The following is a 13,329-nucleotide window of genomic DNA, read 5'->3' on the forward strand; positions in this document are numbered from 1 at the left end:
TTTATCAACTGCCAGGAAGTACTGTTAACGTTATCCAATGTTATATTTTAAAAACCAATACAGTATTATATGTACTAATCTTTACAACATTGTTTAATTAATATTGTATTGTATAATTAAAGCCCAAGAGCAACAATTATACTGGATGTGCACTAGTTCTAGGAAACAGGCCACATAAGAGTAGGGAATCTGACTTTAGTTAAAAGAATGTTACATTTGCTGGCTTTTCAAATTCATTGACAAATCAATGTTTAACATATGGTGGGAGACAGAAAGAAAGACAGAAAATAAAATTAAAATTTGCAATAAACAAACTTTACTGTTTTGAATGTAATGCAAATTAATCTTTCCATTACTCACCAGCAGGCTTTCTGTCTCATTCCAAGAACCAAATTAAAGAGTCAATGGTGAAAAAGTTATTCTAAACTTTACGATTTCAAAACATGTTACAGCAGTTCTAATAAAATAATGTTTTTCTTTCATTTCATTTAAACAAAAGGCTTAAGGAGAAATCTTCAGATGAATCAGATTTAAGATCATAGCTAATTAGTTATTTGTGATACACTAAACGTCAATTTCTTAAATATTTCCCAGTATGTTCTGTGCTATCATGTCATGACAACCCAAGTCATAAGGGTATATACAGTATAAACTTCTCCTTAGGGATTGAATTCTTAATTACTTTTTTTCCTAATTGCCTGAAAGCAATCGGTTTTCTGGATTTGCACTATTTCCAGCAATTAGGGTGGTCTCAAATTACAAAAGTTTAATTTGTTCTGCTTGAAGACCTTTATTTGGCACCATTTCTTTTTAACATTGGGAAAAATATAACGATCAAGCATATTTCAAAAAAAAAATCCCAGCAAATGCTGCACAATTGGTTAATATGTTGTTTCAAAGAGACATTGGCTTCTCTCATTCTGTTTGATATAGAACATCCATTATATTGTAGAGAGATTATCAATCAGTAAGATACTGAGTCATCCTTAGTTAATATTCTGCAGTATGTTTTTAGGATCTAATAAAACACAATTTAATGACCACTCCAAATAAACAATTATTTCTTGACATTCCCACTTAAACATCCTTTGTTTAACTTTAATTATTTGGCAAACATTTTAACTTGAACTCTGTACATATTCTAAACAATGAAATATTATTTGCTTTTCTCTTCATTTGAAAAAACTCCAAGCAAAAGGCTTGGCACTACTTGCACGAATTTAATAAGATTGACCTAGAAATCTGATACTTCAGCTGACAAACAATAAATGCTCAAAAAAAGAGGATGTCCAACAGTCTTTGTTTATAAAGAAGGACTTGGATTTAATATTATATATATATATAAATCCCTCCCCCCTGATTTATGTTTAATTTTCCCTCATGTTATAGAAACATGAGAAGAACACCATAAAGCCATTGGGTTAAGACAACATTGCTCATACAAAAAAAAACGTATCTCACTGAAGAAAGAAAATAAAGAAAATCCAATATAATACAAAGATAACATCTTATGATTAAAATTTGAGAGAGGCTTCTTGGAAGGAAAGAATTTTCATTTGTGTGATTTGGATATCATTTGGCACTGGTGAGATAAATGAAGGAATGCAGATCTAAAAATGACCATGCTTCTTTTCTTTCCAGCTGTCCTGCTTCCAGATTTATTTTGCACTACAACCAAAAATTTGTCTTCTTCAGAAAATGACATTGTTCATGTATCTGCAAAGCAAATAAGGTACTGGTCTTTGCTAAGTTTAAGGTTTTGTAAAATTATCAAACGGTGAACTCAACACCTGCCACCCACCTGTCACTCAGTGCTGGTACAGTAGAAGTGCATGCCAAAAGGAAATCTGAATCACCTGCCAGCAACTTACATCCATACCCGCATTAGATGGTGCAGAATATAGTATTTAAGAATTGGACTGACACAGCTTTGCTCTACAGTTTCGTCTCAGAGCCCCTTGAGCCCTTGTTCTTGTTTCCCTAGGGTTGCCTTGTTTGGATTCCTGACCTCTGCTGTTCTCTCTTTCTTTCCCTGATCCCCCTTTGGCTTGTTTAATCTCTGTGTTTACTCGGCTTTAGACCCTGCTTGCTTTCATGACTTTGTCTTCTGGACTTGCCCTTTGATACATACGCCTCTTGGTTTCTCATTTGTTTTTTGGACTGTGTTTGCATGTCATCTACAGGCTTTGAAACCTTCACTGCGTTCCCTGCCTTTTATGCCACCACGCTGCCACCATCTTACTCAGCTCTCCTTACATTATTTCTACTCCTCTGTTTTGTATTTTATGTTTGGTCAAGTAGTTTGTGCCAATCAAAGAAATATAGGTCTCTCCATACAGAGATCAAGATTCAATTTAGGATTACCTCTCAGATATTGTAGTTTAGATTTTGACACCAAATGTATTATAGTATTGTAAATAATTTTAATAATCACTCACAATGATTTAGCATCCATTAAGAACTTTAATTAAATCACAGAACACATGACATGTCCATTCTCCTATTCTCCTATTTTCCAAAATCATGATCTTCTTAAAGAAAATCTTTCCACATTGAAACAAATGGACTAACAGATATTTGTGATGAGGGTGGCCTTTGGTCTCAAGGTGAGCGATTCAGTTGTGCTGTAGCTCAGTTTAAAGGACAGGTTCAGAAAGCTGTTCAGTAAAACATCTGCCATTTGCAGTTTTAAAAGCATGTGTTTCCTGCTTTTAAAGATGCTTTACAATGACACTTAGATTAGAGTCCACAGTTGTGTGGTTGACCACTGAGTGCTCACTGTGCCTACAATGAGGTCATGACACACATTTGCAGAGGCAGCTTGCAGGCTTTGCAATAATAAGTCACAGACTGTGGATTACCTCTAAACTGCAAATTGTTATCTTCACTCTCTTCATGCTCCCAAAATCTCAGTATCACACTTCTGTTGGCATGGGAAGTCTTTGAGAATGGCCACTCTGTATTAAATGAGCTATTCTCCACATTACAGTTCTATATTGCCTACTGTCTGCTATGTGAGAAATGCTGTCTTTATTTGAGATCTTTGTGAAAATTAGGCCTCATGTCCTTTACACACACAGTGCAGCACAATGTATTAAGTTTACTGAACATTATTTATTTTTGGGGTTGGTAAGAGATGTGATAGTATGCAAAATACTAAAATATACCCATAAGTATATAAAATTAAGGGGTCAATATAGAGGCAACTCAGTTTACTTGTTCACACTTGGTCACAATTGGAAACTAAAAAGGATTTCACAGAGCGCAACTGGGTTTCTTCAAAAAAGATTGCATGATGTTTTAGATTCACTGAAGTACCAAACTACCAAGATGGAATTAATGTCAACAGCTTCATAAATACATTTTTATACTTATTATTGTACTGATACTCATATTTCAAAATTAGGCTGCTAGGCAATGCATGTTTTTTTGCTAAGGAGTAATACCTTCAGACTGACGGGCACAGTTGAGTAATCATATGCTTGCAGACTGAATGATATGTTGCACTGTTGCACAGAATCTCTTTTTACTTACAATTTTCTCAATTCCAATAGCATTCCAGCTCTGCATGATTGGGAGGAAGGAGATAAAGAAAGAAATAACCCAGCAGCCTCCCAGCATAAGAGCTACTCGCAGAGGGGTCATCTTATTCCTGTACACCAATGGCTGACAGCAAATAGCATAGTATCTAAAAGACAAGAAAAAATTGAATGCCAGTTTAAGAACATTTCCTGGTACATACAGTATATTCAGTTTTTTAAAATTATTTGAGTACAATGTTTATTCACAATCAATAGGCTATCTTCTAAAGAACAACCAGCCCTAACTGAATTCCAGATTCTGGTGTAGCAATTGAATACTAAATCTGCAGCCATCTTCATAATCATTGATGAAAAGTCAAAATGTATCACTTTAAATGCGACTGACCTAACACATATATCCGATATTCGTTTTATGGCATTAACAATCACTGTGAAACAATTTCCACCTTGGTCATATATGAAGTATCATATCAAACGTCCCTGAGTGATACTTAACACCCCTGGTAAAGTATGCTTCATTGCAATGGTTTGCAACATTGCAACAATAAGCACCTATGCCCTGTGATCATGTGTTTTTATAGCTAGCCTCACCAGATAATGACTCAATTATGGTAAGAGACAATTTTTAAATGTCTTCATAGAACAAAAATTAATTTCCTCAGTGGAACATAATGAGAAAAGTCTGTGGAAGGTCCCACAGACTTGGTCCTGTAAAGCATGCATCTCAGACTTCAGAACTAGGTTAAAATGTACAGTGGTGTGAAAAAGTGTTTGCCCCCTTCCTGATTTCTTACATCAAACAAATTGAACTATTAGACAAAGATAACACAAGTAAACACAAAATGCAGATTTTAAATGAAAGTTTTTATAATTAAGGGAAAAAAATCCAAACCTACATGGCCCTGTGTGAAAAAGTGATTGCCCCCTTAACCTAATAACTGGTTGGGCCACCCTTAGCAGCAACAACTGCAATCAAGCGTTTCCGATAACTGGCAATGAGTCTTTTACAGCACTGTGGAGGAGTTTTGGCCCACTCATCTTTGCAGAATTGTTGTAATTCAGCCACAATGGAGGGTTTTCGAGCCTTAACCGCTTTTTTAAGGTCATGCCACAACCTCTCAATCGGATTCAGGTCAGGACTTTGACTAGGCCACTCCAAAGTCTTCATTTTGTTTTTCTTAAGCCATTCAGAGGTGGACTTGCTGGTGTGTTTTGGATCATTGTCCTGCTGTAGAACCCAAGTGCGCTTCAGCTTGAGATCACGAACAGATGGCCAGACATTCTCCTTCAGGATTTTTCGGTAGACAGCAGAATTCATGGTTCCATTTACCACAGCAAGTTTTCCAGGTCCTGAAGCAGCAAAACAGCCCCAGACCATCACACTACCACCACCATATTTTACTGTTGGTATGATGTTCCTTTTCTGAAATGCTGTGTTACTTTTACGCCAGATGTAATGGGACATACACCTTCCAAAAAGTTCAACTTTTGTCTCGTCAGTCCACAGAGTATTTTCCCAAAAGTCTTGGGGATCATCAAGATGTTTTATGGCAAAACTGAGACAAGCCTTTATGTTGCTCAGCAGTGGTTTTCGTCTTGGAACTCTGCCATGCAGGCCATTTTTGCCCAGTCTCTTTCTTATGGTGGATTCATGAACACTGACCTTAACTGAGGCAAGTGAAGCCTGCAGTTCTTTGGATGTTGTTGTGGGGTTTTTTGTGACCTCTTGGATGAGTCATCGCTGCGCTCTTGGGGTAATTTTGGTTGGCCGGCCATTCCTGGGAAGGTCCACCACTGTTCCATGTTTTCGCCATTTGTGGATAATGGCTCTAACTGTGGTTCGCTGGAGTTCCAAAGCTTTAGAAATGGCTTTATAACCTTTTCCAGACTGATAAATCTAAATTACTCTGTTTCTCATTTGTTCCTGAATTTCTTTGGATCACAGCATGATGTCTAGCTTTTGAGGATCTTTTGGTCTACTTCACTTTGTCAGGCAGGTCCTATTTAAGTGATTTCTTGATTGAGAACAGGTGTGGCAGTAATCAGGCCTGGGTGTGGCTAGAGAAATTGAACTCAGCTTTTTAAAGATGTGATAAACCACAGTTGATTTATGTTTTAACAGGGGGGGCAATCACTTTTTCACACAGGGCCATGTAGGTTTGGATTTTTTTCCCCTTAATAATAAAAACCTTCATTTAAAAATGCATTTTGTGTTTACTTGTGTTATGTTTGTCTAATATTTCAATTTGTTTGATGATCTGAAACATTTCAGTGTGACAAACATGCAACAAAATAAACAATCAGGAAGGGGGCAAACACTTTTTCACACCACTGTAAGTGGTGTTATTGTTGTAACACCTGTTTTATTTCTGTTTTGTTCTGTTTTATTGTTGTACCTTAACCCCTCAATTATTTGTCTTAATTTACTCATTTAGAATTATATATATGATTTAAATATGGTGTTTTGTAGATGATGAATCTGAATTTAAAAAACTTCAGGAAACATTTTGATGACTACTTGCAAGGGATTCAGTTACTTCATTTTCTCACACAGCAAACAAAAGCTCAGGTAGAAAACAAAATCATAAAGGCACAGAGACCTTCAGAAAACTGTTGGATATCCCCACTCTAAGGCTTAACATCAGCAAAGAGACAAACACTTTGCAATCAAATTCTCACCAAGTAGGCTGATTATGGGACTCATGTCACTGTAGTACAAAATATAGAGCACAGAAGTCACAGAAGTTAAAAAAAGAGACATTGTCCAGCACTAACAAGTCATTCTTCCTGCCAAAACTGCTCCAGTTCTGACAAGTTCATGGTTGACGGACAGAAATAATCAAATCGCGTTATATATTTTCTGTTTGCTTGGGTTACTGTGACTGGGCAACTCAACAATATTCACTCTTGTCTTGATAGACCACTTCAGTGTGGTTGTGGACTTGTGTTTCAGGTCATTGTCCTACTGAAGTGTGAATTTTGGACCCAGTTTTAGTTTCTTGTTTTCTTTTAGAATTTGGTTGTTCTTTGGAACTTTCATTCTCTCTTTCTTCCCGACCAGCTTCCTAGTCCCTGTTGATGAGCAGCATCCCCACCACCATGTTGCTACCACTGTGCTTGGAGGATGTGCAGTGTTGGTCTTGTACAAGATCTAGCAGTTTTAATTTATAGCAAAAAGCCCCATTTTTGTCTCGTCTGACCATAAAGCCTTCTGGGACACAACTGCAATATATCTCATGTGAGATTTAAGATTAGTCTTTTTTAGTAAATGCTTCTTCCCTACCCCTCATCTATACAGGCCAACTTAGTGTAGGAAGCAGAATATGGCGAATTTACTGTATAAACATTGACTCCCATGTCATGTCATGGTTGACTTTGCAGTGAAATTCCTATCTCACTATACTGAAAGAGATAAGTAATCTACTAATTTTTAGCATTATACAGTAAGTTTGAAATAGATTACGTAGATTTGAAATACAAGGTCCTGTTTGCAAGTTCAGACAAATGCAATGTTTTCAGGTAGTGCTTAATAAAAGAAAATATTAATAGACATATCATAAGGAACTGGATTGTGCAAACTACTCATATCAATACAAATATCACATAGTAACTGTGTGTTGGAAAGATTTTCTTTGATTACTTTATGTGGATTGTGATATTATTAACATAATATTTAGTATTAATATTCTAATATACTGTATATAGTAATATATAGCATTTAGTTTTCCTGGAGTCCAGTCATTTGTTACCCCTTTAAAAGCAGACAAAAGCTCCTAAGTGTTAGAATTAACAATCTGATTTAAATTATATTTAATTTATTTAGAGATGCTGCATCAATGAAATATTAATAAAACAGTCATGCATCCTAAACTGAGATCATGGACAAGTCTCCTTTTCAAAGTGCTGAAACACAGGAGAATATTAAAACTCCAAAATAATAAATACCTGAAAGCACTGCAAAAGATTACACTGTCAGATTGTTTTGTATTTTGCTAAAATGTATCTTTACATTTAGCTCTGAAAATATCGGCATTTCAGATACAGTGCTTTTCACAATTCAATTCACTCACTAATTCACTTTCTTAAGATTGATTACAGAACTGTACTCTTTCTAAAAAAATAAAGACGTCTTTCAGAGGTTTACCGAATGGTGACTTTTCCTTGTGAACAGCTATGATAAAGACTCCAATGCAGTTTACACAATAGATGACACTTATTATGTCTGCAAATATAACTGTGTTGGTTTATTTCACTCTGCTAATGAGGCCTTTAATATGTTTTCATGATGAGTCAAAAATGAGGAGGCATATAAGGTTTTGAGTTGCATTTTAGGGGTTATGAAACTGACCTAGTATGCCACCCTAATATGAAACTGGTATGTGGCTTGCATGTGTGGGTGTGGATTCTTGTCCGTTATCTACAGTGGCACTTCTTTTCCGTTCTTTAAACTGCCATAAAATATCTCTTGACAAAAACAAGAAAACTTTAAGAACAACCTATCTATGGGTGTGTGTCGGTCACCGATCTACCTCAAGAAACCAGGAGTAAATTGCTTGGTTTACTCTACCAGGCCAGGTCTCAACCATTCCTTTTCTCACCTGTCTAGAGCAATGCAACACAAGTGCAGTATGGATGCAGTGGTCAGCATGACATCCAGCGATGTTCGGACCAGGCAGAAGGTTTCTCCATACTCCCAGTAGCCCTTGGATAATTCTATTGCAGCAAAGGGCATGACAACCACTGCCACCAGGAGATCAGCAAATGCCAGTGACACAATGAAATAGTTTGTCTTCTTTTTTCTAAAAAAGAGGGAAACAAATAAATACAGCAAATCTGCCACTGTCATTCACCAGCTTTTTACCTCTTTTGGTCTGAGCTTAAATGGCATTTGATCTTCTATCTCTCTACATAACTTTTAGCCCACTCCACAAATATTACCCCACTGTATCATCCTAAGAGAAGATTAATAATTGTGAACTTTTTTAGAATTTCTTTGATTTCTCTAAGTGTGAAAGGATTTAAAATATTATTAGTTAACAGTGGGTTCAGATTCAAAGCTCAATTAATTTATTGTACGAAGAACTAAGTTAAAGGGAGAAACCAAATTCCTTCAATGGAAGTTTAAGGGGGTGCCACATGACCAAGATTAAAATCGGAAAGGTGGCATGTGTAATTATGGATAAGCTACTAACAGCGATAAATTACACATGTTGCTGATTTAAGCCAACAGCAAAAAAAACAACAACCTTTTTTTATGTAAAGAATTAGACCAACTCTTCACCCAAGAAAGTCCAGTTCCACCTGTTTCATACACAACAGCCATTATGTGACCCTGACCCTACTGCGCAGCATGATCTGGAGAATTGACAAAGTCTTTCACCAGTTTACCTTAAGGCTAGTTTTTAAAAGGACAGACTAATAGAGACCAGAATGGATTCAGTCAGGATTAACAACCCTACTCTCACGAGCAGTGTAAGTAAAAGTCGAGAACAGAGGTAATCAAGACCATGGTTTAACATCTTATCCAAAAAATAGCACTTACTGCAAAACAATGTACCAGTGATCATACTGTGGATTGTGTTTTTGACATTCTGGTCCAGAGGGAAGAGTACCACCTACTGGTCAACCAATACCACTTGCAACAGCAATCTGGATGTCCTTGGACTTCCAACCAACTCTGAATAGGCTCTTGTTTAAGTTCTGAGATTTGACAAGATCAGGCTACAAGGTGGATCTGCTGCTGTCATAGGCACATGGAGATATTATCACATGGCAATTTGGGTCATTATCTTACTAAAATTTGTATTTTGCCCTCATAGTCAATGTTAAACAAATGTTTAAATTTAAATTCATTCCTATGAAGAGCTCTTTTGTTCATCAACCCTCTCTATACATACCAGAAAGCAACAAGTAGTTTAAATTAAATAAAGTATTTTAAACAAAGATTCACATTAAACAATTTCCTTTGAATGTGTGTTGAAAGCAAAAGTCAGATAACAATCAATGATGAGATGAAAGTACTGAAATATTAATTCTAAATGTCTAAGCAAGGGGGGGTGAGGCTTTAAAATTGAGAACAATGCTCAAGTATATTTTAAAAACAGACAAAACGAAAACAGATTCTTTCACGGTTATTAACATGAGTTAAAAAATACATGAAAAAAATCTCATGATCAGTTCTAGCAGTTCAAAGATCTGCCTTTTTCGCTGCTTGGAAGCCCGTATGTTGAGTGATCTGTACCTTTCTCAATGCATATTTCATTCCAAGTTACAAGCCTTTTTGATTAAAAACATCTTTATTTACTGTATTACATTTTGGATCACAAAACATCCAACTAGTGCAACTGTAAAGCAAAAGAAAATGATTCAGAGCTTCAGATTCTAAAATTACTGGCACAACATTTGGACACTATGCTTCAATGTTTGGCAGTCATTTATTAAATCTGAACAGCACACTACATTTGGTACATAGACATACCAAGTGAGCAGAACAAAGCTTGTGGAAGATTGTTTGATTTGCATATTTAGTTTATTTACTTAATAAATTGGGAACCTTTAAATCTTACTAACAACATTGATAGTGGTTAACCTTGTTCTGTGGCCATTATGGGAAAGGATTATAGTGGGATAGCAGCTGTAAAACTGTGAAATGTTTAAGAGAGAATAATTATTTAAGTCAGGAATCTCTTGTGCAGGTCCTGGAGCCCACTACTTCAGTTAGTTTCACCCTGAATCAACAGTTTATTGCAGATTAGGAACATTTGTAAAATAAGATAGTAACATGCAAATTTTCAATTAGGAAATTAATTTGTTAAATTAAGGAAACTTTCTGTCATTGAAAGTTGAAGACTCTTGTCCTTAATGTTCATTTAATTGCTTAATTTAAAATAAAGTATATGTGTAACTTATTATCGTCTTTAGAAACTGATTGGACACCTTATATAATTATTTTAATATGTGAAACATTTTAACACACACCTCAGAAGTCAGCACTTATTGTAACTATTTTATACATTTACTGTAGAGATGTAGAGTCTAATCTGATGGGAAAAGTTCCATTAAGTGGAAGCATATCTATTAAAAAAGAATGTTCTCCATCATGTAATGCGAGCACATTGAAACAGTTCTCACACATGTTTGCTAATGCACAGTGCTTTACTTACCGAATGGTCTTAAATACCATAACAGGAGAAAATGGGAATTTAACAGCAAGAAATATCCCTTATCAAAATCTATCTTAAATTTCAAATGACCGGTCTCTTTTCAGCTGGCTATGTAAATCCAGGTGTGACATCAAGATGATACAGCTCTGGAGCAGTGTTTTGTGTAAATCTACTCACACCAGCAGCGCTGACACTTTAATGGAGTGAGGGATTGCACATATACAATAAAAGAAAAAAAAGCTACAAATACTGTAAATTGGAAACTGCAAACATGTGGGAGCTCTTGTATCCCAGATATAGCAAATTAAGTGAGAAGCTTTGCAAAAACGTGAGGTTGTTACCTTTCCTTTATTGTGATAAAAAAAGTGTGCTATCAGTAATCATGATGCAAACCATATGGTAACAGAAAATACACATCAACATACAAAATGTAGCCATGGTCTATGAGGTAGTTTTAAGTACCTGGTACACAGTAGCTGGCCTACTTCACATTTCAGGGGGAATGAAACCAAACCACAGGTAACATATTACCTTCACTTTCTAATCTGTAACAGCTGTGCACAAATTATCTGAAAATGTATTTAAATAATTACTTCCTTACTGCACACACTTGTAAGAATGAATGCATTGTGTTGAATTAATCAATTGATCACTCATTCATATTGTATATCAAATCTGTATCACTAAATATGGGTTGCACTCTGAAAGTCCTAGTTTTTATTTTTATGGGAAACCACATGCTTACATGCTGTTCCACATGGAGAAGTGTCACTCCAAAACAGAAGAAAAAAAACATTGGTTTTATGTACTTTTGAGCTCTAATACTATTACATTGTACAAATGTCCAGGAGCCATGCTGAAAAAAATGAAAAATGGAAATTGAAACTTGCAGAAGACCTTGCCAAACAGATGACTCAATTTTTACAGAAAAATGTTTACTGAAACCACTAGCTCCTTTATAAGTAACAACCCTCTCACTCATTTTATTTCATTTTTAACTACATGAATTACATAAACATCATCAGTGTGATTAATATTGTAATACAAGGACATAATGCAGAAAATATATAGTGGTGCTATTGAATACAGCATGCCCAAGAAAAGAGTATTGAATTATTATTATTATTCTTAGTCTTATTATATACAGATCCAGTTTTCTTTTAATATTGCGCAGTAGCTGTAGTAATGCTGTTCAGCTACCTTTGACTGGATGTTCCATGACTACAATGCTATGGCTAGCTACAGTATGTGTTTACAGCACATTAATAAACCTGCACATTAATAGCCAGCATTGTAACTACAGTATCTCTTTAGCCTAATGCCAAGGGCTGTAGGGAAGCTGTGCTAACTGCCATGTTACAATGTTTCAAATAAAACATTTACTATGCAATTAATTTTCACAGATGTATCACATCTGTGAAATTTATGACTTGTAAAACTGCGCACTGCTGTACACATAGTACTGTAAATATCACTTTTAACTTAACCAGTGACTACACAGATTTACTAAATATATTGTAAACACCTAGTGGCTGATACTGGATTATACGTAACTGGGTCTTTCTGAGTCAGATGTACTAAGAACTAAATTCCAATTTTCAATACTTGTGTTTCAAGGTTTTCTACCTTCTCAAATGAATAACAGGTCGAACTCTGACCTTAATATGATCTTTTTCTGTACTTCATCGTACTTCAATTAATACCAGTGCTATCCACACTACAGTACAATACTATATTAAGCCACATATTGTCTTTATTTATTTTTTTTGTTTATGCAAAACAAAGCAATGTATGTTAGGGCGTTCTCTTCTTTCTGTAATGTGATATTTCGGAAACAACAAGTTTGATAATTTATTGGGAAAATCTATTGATGTCACTCTGATAGTAGTTTAGTCAAATCCTAATTAAGGCAGAGAGGAGGCATTGGGGAGGTATTGGGGTAAGTATTGACATACAGTAACTCACCTGGATGAAAAAAACAACAGGGCCTTGAAGCCTGGTCTATTAGAACCACTGCTGCAATAAAGGATGAGCCCGGGAGTCTATCAAAGGCAAACATTTTTTCAAACATACTTTATATTTATACATACTGTAGGCAGATTAGGATTTGACCTCCTCAACTTTTGTTTTAAACCCCATTAAGGGGAGAGTTTCTGTTCTTCATCTTGACACCTGCTGGGCACCAGATATTTTTGACCCATTTGAGTCTCCTATCTTCTAACAAGAGCATGAAATTGGCTTATTTAATGGGTTATTTAGGTCTGGGTGTGCATGTGATAATACCAATTGTACAGTACATGTGGTCCAAAGGAGGGTTTTATCTTCATATACACACTTTCTCTTTCTTTATATAACATCCCTGTTTAATCCTACAACATTATTCCAGAGGTCACATTTACAGGGGTAATAAGAGACACCAATAAAACAGTTTCTTTCTATCACTTACGCATGTTCCTACAGATACCAGATAAAAGAAGAAGTGCATTTACACTTACAGGGACTGAAATACAAAGGGCTACATGGTAACAACCCAGCAGGAGCAAACATTTGGCATTAAAGGACTATGTATATCACTTCTGCTTTTCTACCCATTTATACTTCTACCAATAGAAACTATTTCTAAC

General features: G+C 35.6%; 1 protein-coding gene across 3 annotated transcripts in view; it reads right to left on the bottom strand.

The window, feature by feature from the left end:
- Positions 1-13,329, bottom strand: part of htr4b (5-hydroxytryptamine receptor 4) — an 87,426-nt gene that overhangs the window by 54,475 nt on the left and 19,622 nt on the right. For all 3 annotated transcript variants that reach the window (XM_015338988.2, XM_015338967.2, XM_069186969.1), the window contains exons 4-5: positions 8,141-8,341; positions 3,535-3,688 (exon numbers count right to left, since the gene is read on the bottom strand). In XM_015338988.2, the coding sequence (XP_015194474.1) occupies positions 3,535-3,688; positions 8,141-8,341 (355 nt within the window). The remainder of the gene's footprint in view (positions 1-3,534; positions 3,689-8,140; positions 8,342-13,329) is intronic.

Source organism: Lepisosteus oculatus, chromosome 3 (assembly GCF_040954835.1).
Source record: "Lepisosteus oculatus isolate fLepOcu1 chromosome 3, fLepOcu1.hap2, whole genome shotgun sequence".
Taxonomy (NCBI): Eukaryota; Metazoa; Chordata; class Actinopteri; order Semionotiformes; family Lepisosteidae; genus Lepisosteus; species Lepisosteus oculatus.